We start from the raw sequence: 14,254 nt of genomic DNA on the forward strand, positions 1-14,254 counted from the left end.
CATTTTGAGTGGAGGAGACAGGAAGAAAGAGAAAAGGGTGGAGGAGCTGATAGAAGCTGAGTTCTCATTTTTTCCTTTTGTCCTCGGAATAAACTTCAGTCTAATCTCACAAAATGGTCAAGTCCCAAACAATCTCTGGGCTAGCTGAGTAAACATTTACTATGGATGAGTGTGAGTACTGACTTCCATTGAAAGGAAACTCATTGACCGGCAGGCCCCACAGCAAAGCAGGTCTGTGTTTAGGAACAACCTCTGGAGTGTTTGGCAACACTCTGGAGAGGATGTCACACTCTCAAGCCTTGTCTACAATACTACTACAACTGAATTGAGGGACCTGGTTACAGCCTGTTTTAATGTTCTACTGTGGAACATGTTTAAACGGACATGGCTCTGTGGTAACCTTCTACAATTTTTAATCATGTTGTAAACAGATTGGCAGTAATGTTGTTGATGTAAACATAGGTAAATGGAGTTTGCCCATTTGGGGAATATGGAGATTGGTTTAGGTTAGTTTACTCCTTTTTTTTTTTTCTTTTTTTTTTTTAGTACTGCTGGTTAGGGGAGAAATATGTTGTAACCAAGGTCCCTGACTCAGTTATAGTTGCAATAAAGGTATCAATGTAGACAGGGCCTTGGTAGCTTCAGAAGAAGGCCATTGCACTCTGCGGGTAGGTTTTGTATAAGGGAGGCCTAGAGTAAAACCAAACTCAGATGCCAAGCATGAGTAAAGTCTATGTCCCATTCCCCTGGGCTCTTTCACTGTTTAAAGCCTCTCATTTGAACCTTGTCCTAAGTGTGAGGAGTGGATGATACTCCAATGATTGATGATTTCCTGCCTTTGGGATTAATCTGGCAAATGCTGAATGGGAACACTCAACATCTCACAGGATAGCTCAGCACCTTCCAGGACTGAATCCTTAAAAGGAGATGGAATTGCAAATATTAATGTACTGGCAAAAGCTAAACATCCTGTATGAAATCTAGTATTTCAGTTTATCTTACTAAACATAAGACAGCCCTTTAGATAGTCTGGCTATTACCTATCAATAGATTAGTATAATCTAAAATGATTTTGAAGGGAAGAATTATAGTGCACAACTATGTAATTTTAAAATTCAGACTCAAATTCACCTTCCCTCAGTAAAACATTGATCATTATTTTAATGGCATGTCTTGCATCAAAGGCTACATTAATTGAGTGTCTGTAGAAGTGCACATGCATGATGAAATCTCCATGTTTTTATAATTTTAATTTTAAGAAAATGTAGTGCCCTTAAACGGTACTGAACTGATTGAATTCCTCTCTTTGTCAACCACACAGGCAGCCAAATACGAGGACACTGATATTGGCAATGCATATTTCCCCAGTCTGTCTCACCAAAGTACCTTAAGCGTATCCTGAAGTAACCACCCCTTGGTGAGTTAGTCACCAGACATTCAATCGACGTCAATGCCAATTCACTTCACGATGGCCACTGACCAGCTATCAAATGGCAACAGTGTCTCTTCCCTACTGTCCAGGGCTGTATTTGAACCAGTGACCTAGCGATGAAAGGGCTGTATCCCATTACCAGTCCTATACCGTCCCCCAACAGATGGCATTTACACATTTTACAACATCTATGGATTATTTTAATTTTCAACAATTTTACATCTTGTTACAATTATGGTTTTCAATAAAGAACTCTAAAGTTTTGATGCTGCCTCCTCTATGATGAGATGATAGGGTTGCCAACCCTCCAGGATTGTCCTGAGTCTCCAGGAATTAAAGATTAATCTTTAATTAAAGATTGTCATGTGATGAAACCTCCAGGAATACGTCCAACCAAAACTGGCAACCTAAGAGATGATATAGGGTCTGCACAAGGCCATTTTGGGAGGAAGTCTGCAGTCACAGGAGACAAAGGAAAAACCAGCAGAGGATCCCATCATGGGAAGTTTAACATCAAGACTGGATGAGAAATGTCAGACTGTTTTATGGGTCTTTGATAAAATATAATATTTTGATATGTTTTTGTTGTTGTTTTTTATGTGAGCATGGTGGGGAGACTTAATGATCCCTCTGGGTAGAGTTCAGATAGAGTTGAACAGGCATTTCTGCTTAAAACACTTGTACTTACAAAGAGTAGAAGGGGCTGATCCTGTAGTTAAGGAACAGAAGTTGCTATCAAAGATCTGGGTTCTATTCCTGTCTCTGCCACAGAAGTCCTGGGGGATCTTGGGCATGTCATTTGACTTGTTTTAGCTTCTCCTTCTGTCAAATGTGGATAGTGCTTCTTACCTAGCTCACAAGACTTAATTGTTTCTAAAGAGCTAAGATATCATTGAATGGAAGGTGTTCTACAAGTGCAAAGTATTGTTACTGGACGAGGTTCCTTAAGGCATGGCTTTGCCTGCTCTCTATTGAGTCAGATTCATTATTATGATTAAAAATGGGTGAATAATCTGCAAAGAATAAATTATTCCACAGATTTATGGGTGGGTTTTTCAGCTCTGGACATTTCATAGAAGATTAAAACTCTCTTGAATGTGTCATATGACTGTATTTCACACATCTTTTTGAGAATTCTTTACCTTTCTGAATTGTTTTTGAACAGCACTGCATATACTTGGCATAGTTTGGTATAAAGTTTGAGCTGTTGTGGTTACTCAGATAAGTCACATTGCATCAAATCAGATTCTGGCATCAGTTACTCAAGATACACAATGTTGTAACTCTGCATTTGCACAGCTATAAAGGGGATTGAAATCTAGCCCATTGTTTCTATTTACTGACCAAACCCATGCCCAGATATTGCTGGAGAGAAAACTGAATCTGAATCCTTCCCATGCTGCCAGTGCCAAATGCTACATTAGAGCACAAATAAGGCTCTGCCATCCCTATCTATCCTGGACTGCTCTTTGCCTGTCCTCTGTATTGTTAAGTCCCTTTGAAATCAGGTGATTAGCCAATGTTTGTGGTCTTGTGGTTTGTTTCTATAAGGAGGAGAAAATAGAAGATGGAATTGGGTATTTATTTGATGCAAACCTGTTTATTTACAAAGAATATTGATGGTTTAACACAGACACTGGTGTCAAACAAGGATGCATTCTCTCACCTCTTCTGTTTGGCATTACCATTGACCTCATTATGAGAGAAAGCATAGACCAATACACCACAGGCATTGCATGGGTCAACAACAGGACACTAGAAGATTTAAATTTTGCGGACAACGCAGCTCTTCTGAGTGACTGTTCAGCCAACGTGCAAGTCAAGATTGAAAGTATCACAAAAGAAAGGGTTAATAGTTATGGAAAAAAATAAATCTGAGAACCCCAGCAGCTCTGAACTCACACATTATGAGGTGAGTCAATTCTCATATCTTGGCAGTAACACTGAAGCCCAGGGGGATGTCCAGAAGGAAATCATGTCATGAATTGGCAAGGTGGCAGCTACTTTCATTGTCTTAAACAAGACTTGGTCACTGAAAATCTACAGTTTAAGGACCAAACTCTCACTCTTTAACTTAAATATTATTTCTACCTTAGCATAGGAATGTGAAAGCTGGAAATCTACCAAAGGTACAGACACATGTCTAAATGTCTGGAAGAAAAAATGCCTCAGGAGAATACTAGATACATAACAAATGCCAAAATTCAGTAGAAAGTTCAACAGCAGGGGTTCTCAAACTGGGGGTCGGGACCCCTCAGGGGGTCTTGAGGTTATTACATGGGGGGTCATGAGCTGTCATCCTCCACCCCAACCTTGCTTTGCCTCCAGCATTTATAATGGTGTTAAATATACAAAAAAGTGTTTTTAATTTTTTTGGGGGGGGGGGTGGCGGCGGCACTCAGAGGCTTGCTATGTGAAAGAGGTCACCAGTAAAAAAAGTTTGAGAACCACTGTTCAACAGCTTCTTATCTCCAAAGTTATCCAGAAAAGAGAATGGAAATATGTAGATGCATAGGTGCTGGAACTGGGGGTGCTGCTGTGGCCCCTGTCTGAAGTGGTTTCCATCATATACAGGGTGTACAGAGTGGTTCAGTGGCTCTCAGCACCCCATTATATAAATTATTCCAGCAGCCCTGGTGGGGCGTGTTAAGAATGAATGCTCATGCTCTTCAGAGCAGGGGAGTTCCATCCTTGGCTGGTCTTAGGCACTGCCATACTAAACATGTTAAATGACAGTAAATGTTTGCCCTGGCGGGGGCAGCTGAAGGTGAGAATACCCATGAATGGAAACATGAAACTCTCGGTTTGTAAATAGACGTATGCCTGAAATGCATTTTCCTTCATGACAGGTTTCAGAGTAGCAGCTGTGTTAGTCTGTATCCGCAAAGAGAAGAAGAGGACTTGTGGCACCTTAGAGACTAACACATTTATTTGAGCATAAGCTTTCCTGAGCTACAGCTCACTTCATCGGATGCATGTAGTGGAAAATACAGTGGGGAGATTTATATACACAGAGAACATGAAACAACCGGTGTTACCATACACACTGTAACCAGAGTGATCAGGTAAGGTGAGCTGTCACGGGGGCGGAGGGGACCCCTTTTGCAGTGATAATCGAGGTGGGCCATTTCCAGCAGTTGACAAGAACGTCTGAGGAAGGGTGTGGGCGGGAAGGGGGATAAGCCTGTTTGCACCACTAAAATCAATCCCTGTTTGCAGAGAGCCAGCACAAAACGCGTGGGAATGTTTCTGGGAATTTGTACTGCCCACCGCTCGCAATCCATTGTTAACCACTTCTGTCAAGGGGGGCTGTCAGTACATGTCACCCTTGTTTTGCCTCCTGGATGAGGTGCCAGCAGCCTCCGCCAGGCCCCAGGTGAAGCTGTGGTAAACACAAGCTGCCTTTCTCCTCCCCCCGCCCCGCCTCTCGGGGTCGTTATCTGAAAGCGAGAATGTGGGTAACGCTGACTTTCTTTGCGGTGGGTGTGGGGGGGGGTTAATTAATGGATTGGTGGGGGCCAACCCGGGCCCACCTTTCCCCCGCATCCCGCGCGCCGCGGCCACTGCATGTCACTTGCTTTGAAGCGGCAGCAGCCCGTGTGTGTTGCTGGAGGCGGGTCGCCCCGTGCCGGCGAGTGGCCCGCCCCCAGCCTACCCCTGTCTTATTTAACCAGATCCCGCACTAGCAGCGGTTGCGGGGTGGGGGTGTCCCCGCTGGCGGAGCTCCCCGCGATCCTCCGCTGCCCGCCCTCCCTGCCCCTGGCTGCTGCTCTGGAGCCCCGAGCCGGCGCTGGAGGGGGAGGGCAAATCACACCCCCAAAGGCGGCAGCAGCAGCAGCCGCCCAGAGCTCGCTCCCCCCTCTGCCCCCAATTCCCTGCAGTTCAGCCATGGGGCCGATCGCTTTGCTAGCCGCCCTGCTGCCCTTTGTTACCCGTGGATTTGCTGACACGGCCAGGTTAGTAGAACAGGACCGGCCCAGGGCAGGGCTCTCCTCTGCGTTGCACGGAAACCCCGCGGGGGCAAGGCAGGGGAGGGTGAAATGGGGGGTGGTCTGTCCCTCAAAGCCGGGCGGCTCAGCCCTAGGGGAGAGCTGGGCAGGCTCTCTGCAGCGGCCAGTGTCAGCCCTTTGTTTCTGCTGGCCAGCGATCGGGGAGGGGCGCAGTACAGATGTGCTCATTCGTCTCATCTGGCTGCTGAACGCTTCCCCGGACAGGTTTCAGAATAGCAGCCCTGTTAGTCTGTATCCCCAAAAAGAAAAGGAGGACTAGTGGCACCTTAGAGACTAACCAATTTATTTGAGCATAAGCTTTCGTGAGCTACAGCTCACTTCATCAGACATATTTCACCAGGTGGTTTGTCCGCCAGCTGTTTGCTTTGGCTGTCTCTTCGGCGGTTCGCTGTCGGGGATGTGTGGTTGGTCACCCCAGTGTTTGTGCTCTGATGGGTGAGTGAATCTCTTAAAAGTAAGAGGAGGGAAATCAGAGAGATCAAGGTGGCGACAGAAGCACTTTTCCTACGAACATTTGCACAGACACCTGTCCACCTCTCCTCGTGAGACTGTTTTGCTTTCTGCAACCATTCCTGAGAAGGAGAAAAATCACTTGTGCTAATAATCACAGAAAACTAATACAAAGGGCTGTGGATTTTTTTTTAATTAAATGAATATTTGCCATTTTTTCCTTCAGTATTCTCCCAATTCTACTCAAATGTATGTTAATTTAAGTTTCCCCCCATTCCTCTACATGATAATCTTTTTAAACAACATATATGTTGGAGATGGATATATAACGTGCGTGTATTGCTGTACCTCTGTTAATGCATGTACATGGGTACATATATTTGTAATGTACCAATCTCATGATATCTAAGTATAAGTGTAAAACCTATATTATTATGTGAATTGCAATTAGAGAGAGACCTAAGTTGAACATTTCAGTATCAGATTCCTAACACTGCAAAGTTCTGGAGCATTTGGATCTAGAATTTTACGTTGATCCATTATAAAGATAGTGAGAGAGAGAGGTGTGTGTGTCTGTGTGAAATGTGGATCCTAGTTAGGAACCTGCAACTTCATGGGTGGCCAGACCTGGAGTTGTGTTTCAAGCCCATCACTAGCTTTAATGTGTGTTAATTCAATCCAGGTTTGAACCCCTGCTTTTGCTTTTTCCTTCTTTAACTAGTTTCTTATCAGTGGCTATTGCAGCAGCTGATTCTGGAGGGCAATGATCGTCTTGAACTTTGAGTGGGTGCAAGCACCTGTTTGGTGGTGGTGATCAGCTTTTCCTATTTATGCTGTTTCTGCCTAAGCAGAGAGATTCTTGTATGGTACTTTGACTGACATGGATTTAATAGACTTTCCATAGGAATCTATATCTTCATGTGTTTTCCCCCAGAGCTTTGGATGCATCAAACCCTCAAGCATCTTCCAGTAAGTAGGTGCAGATAGATGTGCAGCATGTTAAATTCACAACTGCTTATTGGTACAGCTCTGATTTTTATAAAGCTGAGTATAGCTAGGTTGACCAGATAGCAAGTGTGAAAAATCAGGATGGGGGTGGGGGGCAATAGGCGGCTATATAAGAAAAAGCCCTGCATATCAGGACAGTCCCTATAAAATCAGGACAGCTAGTCACCCTAAGTATAATGCTACTGAAGATACAGTTATTAAGACTTTCCCTCTATTTTACAGACTATAGACTAAACTTTCCCTGGAGTAATTCCACTGAAGTCAATGGGGTTACACTGGGGATGGCTCTGGCTCTAACTTAAAAAACTCAAGGAAATATAGATGAATACAAAGGAGGGAAGCAAAATACAGAAGGCTATAAATTGTCCTTCTCTTAAATTTGCTTATAGAAATAAACACTCATAATAACCATATGTTCAAGGTTTTTTAACATTTGTATCCCACAAGGAGAACGTCGAGGTAAGGTCCAGCATACAATTTTGAGAGGGAATTAACAACGTTACTCAGTATCAGACAAACTTTTCCAGGGCTTCACATTCAGAGTTAAGCAAAAAGCCATAAAGACCACAATAAAATAGTAACTATTACAATTATAGATGAAGTTTTCAAGATGTAGCATGGTTTATTTGTTTAGTATTAGGGTCATGAACTGGTATGTTTCTTATCAGCAAGTGGAAGTGTGCTGTTCCAGCATGTTCAGAGCTGTCAAGTGCTCAGTTTTTCAGGAACTGCACAGGGACTCAAGTTTATGAACTCCAGAGCTGCTCATATAGAAAACACATTTTGCACTTCAAGCAGGGCATCCATAACAAGCATTATGTTCGTGTTAGTTAATTCTTGAGGTTTTATGCATTTGTGTTTCAAGCTTTTTCAGAGGCCTGAAATTGCAAAATGAAAGCATTTTAACAGAAAATGTTTCTTTGATTTTTAGCAGAACCAGTGATGTAAAAACTAAAAACTAAAACTGTCGTATAAAAACTAAATTTTATAACATTAAAGCAGGAAATTTGAAGACTGATGCTTACTCCATGTCCAATGCATAGGTCTGACAAGACGGATTGGTGGTGGTGGTGGTTCCCAGTGGGTTTTGCCCAAGATCAGAGCTACATCTTGTTCTAATAAAAACAGACTTTAGACATCTGGATGGAAGAGTTAAACAGCATGTTAAATAGATTTTGTAGAGGATCCTAAATTAAAGGGACAAAAAGATACCAAGTGTCCCATACAGTTTAGAAATATGGACAGGAAATAGCAAATTAGAATCGGCTTTGAAAAACTGAAGTTAAAATACTAATATTTTTCTAAAAGGAAAAATAATCAGTCACTGAAAAGGCAGAGTCCTGGAAAGAAGTGATAACAAAAGAAACATACCGGTCATAATGGACAAAAGTTAAGAAACAAGCTTGCAGAGACCTAAGAAAGACGAGAAGAAAAGATCGATAAGATTTTTGCAGTGTGGTCAGAGGCATCATATTGTGGAGCAGATGAAAATGGTTCTTGTCTTTAAAGTTCAGGTTATTCCACATATTAGGGATGAAATTCTGGTAAAACTTCCATTGATTTCATTGAGGCCAGGATTTCACCCTAGGCCCTAGTCTTGCAGTACTAACTCAGGAAAAACGCTCATTGATTTAGACGGGAATGTTGTCTGCAAAAGGACTGTAGGATCAATCCATTTGAATACTGTGTTCCGTTCTAGGTCTTTCATTACCAGAAAATATATTTGAACTGGAAACAGTTCAGAGAACAGTGAAAAAATGGCGACATGCTGAAAAGAATGTCTAGCCATTTGGGAAAGAATTAAAAGAACTAGATTTGTATAATGTGATTAGTGGCAGATGGGCATGAGAACAATCTACAGTTATTTAAAGAGTAAAAAACCAGGGCTGAGTTGTGCCTTTGAGGCATAACCATGCAATTGAGAGGGTTTTTCGAAGGGAAGGGGGTGGAGGAGGAAGGGCATGATGGAAACCTTAGGCAAATTCTTGCTGACTCAGACAGAATTCCTCCTGGGTTCTGAAGGAGCTCTCACTGAAGCTGAAGCTTCACCATGTTTCATAACCTGAGTTGCTTAGGGCAAAGTTGGGACTATCCTAGAATCATAGAAGATTAAGGTTGGAAGAGACATCAGGAGGTCATTTAGTCCAACCCCCTGCTCAAAGCAGGACCAACCCCAACTAAATCAAATGATAATAGAAGACTTGGGACTCCAGAACCCTGTCATATTGAGCCAGACATGCTAGCCTGTTGCAACACAGACCCAGGGTCTGACCCACGTCCCCAAAGCTGCAGACTAACTGAAAACAGCTCAGCAAGTACTCCTGTCTCCAGCACCCAGACACCCAGTTCCCAATGGGATCCAAACCCCAAATAAATCCGTTTTACTCTGTATAAAGCTTATACAGCGTAAACTCATAAATTGTCTGCCCTCTATAACACTGATAGAGAGAGATACAGAGCTGTTTGCTCCCCAAGGTATTAATCACTTACTCTGGGTTAATTAATAAACAAATGTGATTTTATTAAGTATAAAAAGTAGAATTTAAGTGGTCTCAAGTAATAATAGACAGAACAAAGTAAGTTACCAAGCAAAATAAAATATGCAAGTCTAAACCTAATACACTAGGAAACTGAATACAGGTAAACCTCACCCTCAGAGATGTTCTAGTAAGCGTCTTTCACAGACTAGACTCTTTCCTAGTCTGGGCCCAATCCTTTCCCCGGTACAGACCTTGCTAGTTTCAGCTTAGGTGGTAACTCGTGGATTTCTCATGACTGGCAGCCCCCTTTGTTCTGTTCCACCCCCCCTGTATAGCTTTGGCACAAGGCGGGAATCTTTTGTCTCTCTGGATCCCCAACCCTAATTCTAAATGGAAAAGGACCAGGTTTCAGATGGATTCCAGTTCAGGCGACATGGTCACATGTCACTGTAAGACCTACTTCTTCATTACCTAGTAGCTGGAAGACAGGTACACGGGAAGGGTTGCAGGTAAACAAACCCATTCGCAGTTCATTGATTCTGAAGCACCCTTAATGGCTTCCACTTAACACGTTTACATCAGTAATACAAGTTTATATCTTATTCTCCTAACTCCAGACATAGAAATAATACATGCAAACAAATAGGATGAACACACTCCATAGATCATAAGCTTTGTAATGATACCTTACAAGAGACCTTTTGCATGAAGCATATTCCAGTTACATCACATTCACACTTATAAACATATTTTCCTAAAACATATGGAGTGCAACGTCACAACGTCCCTTACCTAGTAGTTCTGAGTTTGAGTCTGCTTTTTTTATTTTAAGTCCGTTGTTTTTATTGTGCTGCTCTCACTCCTTCCTTTCCTTAGGATCACGAAATCTGTCGTTTCATGATCACTTTCATCCAAATTGCCTTTCACCTTCAGATTTGTTACCAGTTTCTGTACTGTTCTCAATTAACTTGACCTACCATGAGACAGCAATAGAGTTCAAGTGCTGTACAGTATATCAAAGAGATTTTTTTTCCCTATAATGTGCTGTTTTGTATAGGAAATGGCCATGACAGGTATTGAAAACACATGCAATATTTTGGGGACTGTATTAAGTATGGTTTGTGTCCCTGTGAGCCAAGGTTTGTATGCAACTCCTAGGGCCCAGAGGATTACCACAGCTCCTCCAGAAACTGAAAAACAGTGGGGAATGAAAAAAGAAAAGGAGTACTTGTGGCACCTTAGAGACTAACCAATTTATTTGAGCATGAGCTTTCGTGAGCTACAGCTCACTTCATCAGATGGGGAATGAGTAAGACAAATCACACAGGTTGTAAACACCCCCTTGGGAGATTTACATCTACTGTTTGACGCTACGTTTTCCAGAGAGGACAAACAGGATTTTAGTATATAAGGCTGAGTTTAAATTGACACAGAGCTGCTTTCTGATTCAGCCAATGGACAGCACCCTCTGTCCAAGGGCAGTTGCAGCTGGAAGGGGAAAACCTTTGAGGAAAGGTTGGAAGGAGTTTAGCTTACTAGAGCCCCATAAGACTGATGGGTAACCTCTGGTAAGTTTCGGGGGGAGGGTTAGCATGCATATAGGAACTTTTATGGTATGTGTTTTCTCTATAATGCTTTTACCCTAAATATAAATGTATTGGTGTACATTGCTGTAGCCCCTGGAGAAAGGTTAGCCACAGGTACTGTACCCTGGTGAGACTTGCCAGGGAAATCCTAGTGAGATACAGAGGGACTGCAAGCCTAAACGCCAGGTCTGGATTGAGAGATATGGAGGTCTCCGACCAAGGGAGGTGACTTCTAGGAGCTTGAAACCTTGAGTGGGTTGCCTCAAGGAAGCTTGGTGGGGTAAATGGTGCAGTTAATCCTGAAACTGACAATGGTTTTAGCACCCAAGACAGAAATGAAACTTTCTAAATTGATTGTTAGTGATGTTGTAGCTACACAATACAGGCTCAATAGAGCATAGGTCTAATTATGTTGTGGTTTGGGGGATTTTTTCCCCTCTGTATTTACTTGTATGTCTCCGAATACTGTTCTATATAGTTTTCATGCTGTGTGTATCACCATGGTATCTGACCACCTTCCAGCTGTGCCTTAAAGCAATGTGACTAAATTGGGCACATATTTGCTCTCATCCTCTCCTCAGGGGGAGAAGTATATGCAGAGAACTGTTTTGTTAAAAACAACCTCCTCCAAAAAACTTTTTAAAATATACATGTTGTTGTGTATTTGTTAATGAAGGCAAGATCAAAGAAGTGTACCATGCACTTGGAACAGATGGTGGTGAGGTTTGCGATGGTCCATAGTGCCTGTGGGAGTTCATTTCACAGCCTCAGACTGGCACCTGAGAAAGCTGTCTTTTGCACAGATGAGTTTTACTCTTTTTGTAGAGGGGGGTTGCACTGTACCCAAAAGCAAATCTGTCAACCAGGGGCCTTATCACAGAGCTTAATCAATCTTTTAGGGGCCACGGAGCCCCTTGAGTTCAAGGTCCTAGACCTCCTTTTCAATTTGATATTCTATGGGAAGCCAGTGTGGAGAGTAGCAAACACATCACATCTGTCCTCAATACCCTGTGTTGCTGAAGAGACATGCTTCTATCTTTTGCACTGCTTGGTGTTTCCTAAGTGCTGAAAGCTTCATACCCAGTTACATCTCATTGCTGTGGTGTATCTGGAAAGTGATGAAGGCATGACTAACCAAGGCCTGGTCATCGTCCATCAGGGTGGGACAAAGTCTTCTGGTCAACTGGAGGTGATAGAAAGCATTACCTGTGAGAGCTTAGGGTCAGTGAAGACAACAAGGAGTCCAGTGGCACCTCAAAGACTAACAGATTTATTTGGGCATAAGCTTTCATGGGTAAAAAAACCACTTCTTCAGATGCATGGAGTGAAAATTACAGATGCAGGCATTATTATACTGACATATGAAGAGAAGGGAGTTACCTCACAAGTGGAGAACCAGTGTTGATAGGGCCAATTCAATCAGGGTGAATATAGTCCACTCCCAATAATTGATGAGGAGGTGTCAATTCCAGGAGAGGTAAAGTTGCTTTTGTAGTGAGCCAGCCACTCTCAGTCCCTATTCAAGCCCAAATTAATGGTGTTAAATTTGCAATTGAATTTTAGTTCTGCAGTTTCTCTTTGAAGTCTGTTTCTGAAATTTTTTTGTTCAAGTATAGCTACTTTTAAATCTGTTATAGAATGTCCAGGAAGATTGAGGTGTTCTCCTGCTGGCTTTTGTATGTCAGGGTCAGTGAGGAATCCAAGAAACCTCCTAAACTGCAGACCAAGTTGACCAGTTGTGGATGTGCACTTTCAAGTAAGGAAGTACATACAACACACTCCAGGCCATGCATTTCTATTGAATTATTGTATTTGACAGCTGACATCACAGAGCCTGGTCACCTATTACTATGGAAAGACCCATGAGCGGGAACTGCTATGGAAGAAATTTCCATCAGATTCTGGTAGGGATGTGGGATCCTGCCTTTTCCCCGCTGCCCCTCCAATGGAACAGGCCAGGAGGCCTTGGATGGGGAAATCAGTTTGGAAAAAATTAAGAACAAGAGATAGGGATGAGCCACATCCAAACATTTCCATGCTGGGGAGTGTTGGAATCGGGACCTTGGTCTTTGAGCCCATCTCGTTTAAGAATTTGTTTTGTGGGTACCTGGGATTTATGCAGTTCCATGCGGGGGCAGTAGGAGGACAGGGCTATCTGCATAGAAACAATTAGTTTTAATCCATGATGTTCAACAAAACTTTGCATGCATGGCTTATCAGGCTTAGTTTGATGTTCACATTCTCTAGCATTATTAACCTTCAGGAGAGGAATGTTCTCCAGAAGTTCTGTGCGTGTGTTTATAGATCTAATTAAAAAACTTACCTGCTAAAACTTACCCATCCTCATTCAGAGACTGTAGCATTTGAACCACAATATCATCTTCCTCTGCTGTTTTTCCTTGCTTTCTACTTTTTAATGATCCTTTAAATTCTCACATTGTAATGTGCAGTGCTTTTTCTTCTATTCAATGTTTTATATCTTCCCATTTTTCAGGATCATCAGAAAGTTCCTTCACTTATTCCAACTATTTTTCCAGGATGCTATTGCTTTCGTGACATATACTGCAGTCCTTAGTTTTAATATAGCTAATTCCTTTTCTTGACTTTTGTTTGACTCCTGGTTCTTTTTACAGTGGGATGAATCTTTGTGGTGGTATCTGATTTCATAGTCGTAGTTCATTGCTAGCCATTTTTCGTTTGCCTGTTTGCATGCTTTTTTAATTTGTTCAGATCTGGGTAACTGTCCCAACTCCCAGAGGCAGCATTTTCTGCAACTGAATGCACCCATGGGTTGTGGACAGCCTTCAGATGTGGAGGTTAGCTATGACATAAGCAGGGAAACCTGCCAACTAAGCAATTGTGGACAACCTGTTGCCAGTACTAGCAAGGCATGATGGAGCAGCAGATGGCACTGCTGCTCCAATAAAATACCACAAAAGCCCAAAGGTGGTTCTGGAAATGGCCACCATTAAATAAGCCCCCATCCTAACCCCAGTGGCACTAAATTGCTCTGCCAGAATGATTCTGGAAAGGCAAATGAACCCCAAAGGGTCAACAGCATTCAGTCACAGAAGAGGGTTTGTGAAACTGATCCCCTAGTAAATCATCACCAGATAGGGTAAGTCCTATAATTAAATCTGCAGTTGAAAGCCTTGCCATCTGACTGGCAGTCCGTGCTACCTTGTAACCAGGAAAGACAGCGTAAAATGGACTACAGGGTGCACTGATGTGTGTGACCGGGCACCCTGTATAAAATCAACTATCAGAAAATTGAGAGAGAAACATCTT

General features: G+C 42.6%; 1 protein-coding gene across 1 annotated transcript in view; it reads left to right on the plus strand.

Annotated features, from left to right (window-relative positions):
- The first annotated feature begins 5,320 nt into the window (after positions 1 to 5,320).
- EGFL6 (EGF like domain multiple 6) overlaps positions 5,321 to 14,254 on the plus strand; it is a 66,137-nt gene continuing 57,203 nt past the window's right edge. The window contains exon 1 of the mRNA XM_077807172.1: positions 5,321 to 5,388. Within this exon, the coding sequence (XP_077663298.1) occupies positions 5,321 to 5,388 (68 nt within the window). The remainder of the gene's footprint in view (positions 5,389 to 14,254) is intronic.

The sequence above is a fragment of the Eretmochelys imbricata genome, chromosome 1, assembly GCF_965152235.1.
Source record: "Eretmochelys imbricata isolate rEreImb1 chromosome 1, rEreImb1.hap1, whole genome shotgun sequence".
In the NCBI taxonomy this organism is placed as follows: domain Eukaryota; kingdom Metazoa; phylum Chordata; order Testudines; family Cheloniidae; genus Eretmochelys; species Eretmochelys imbricata.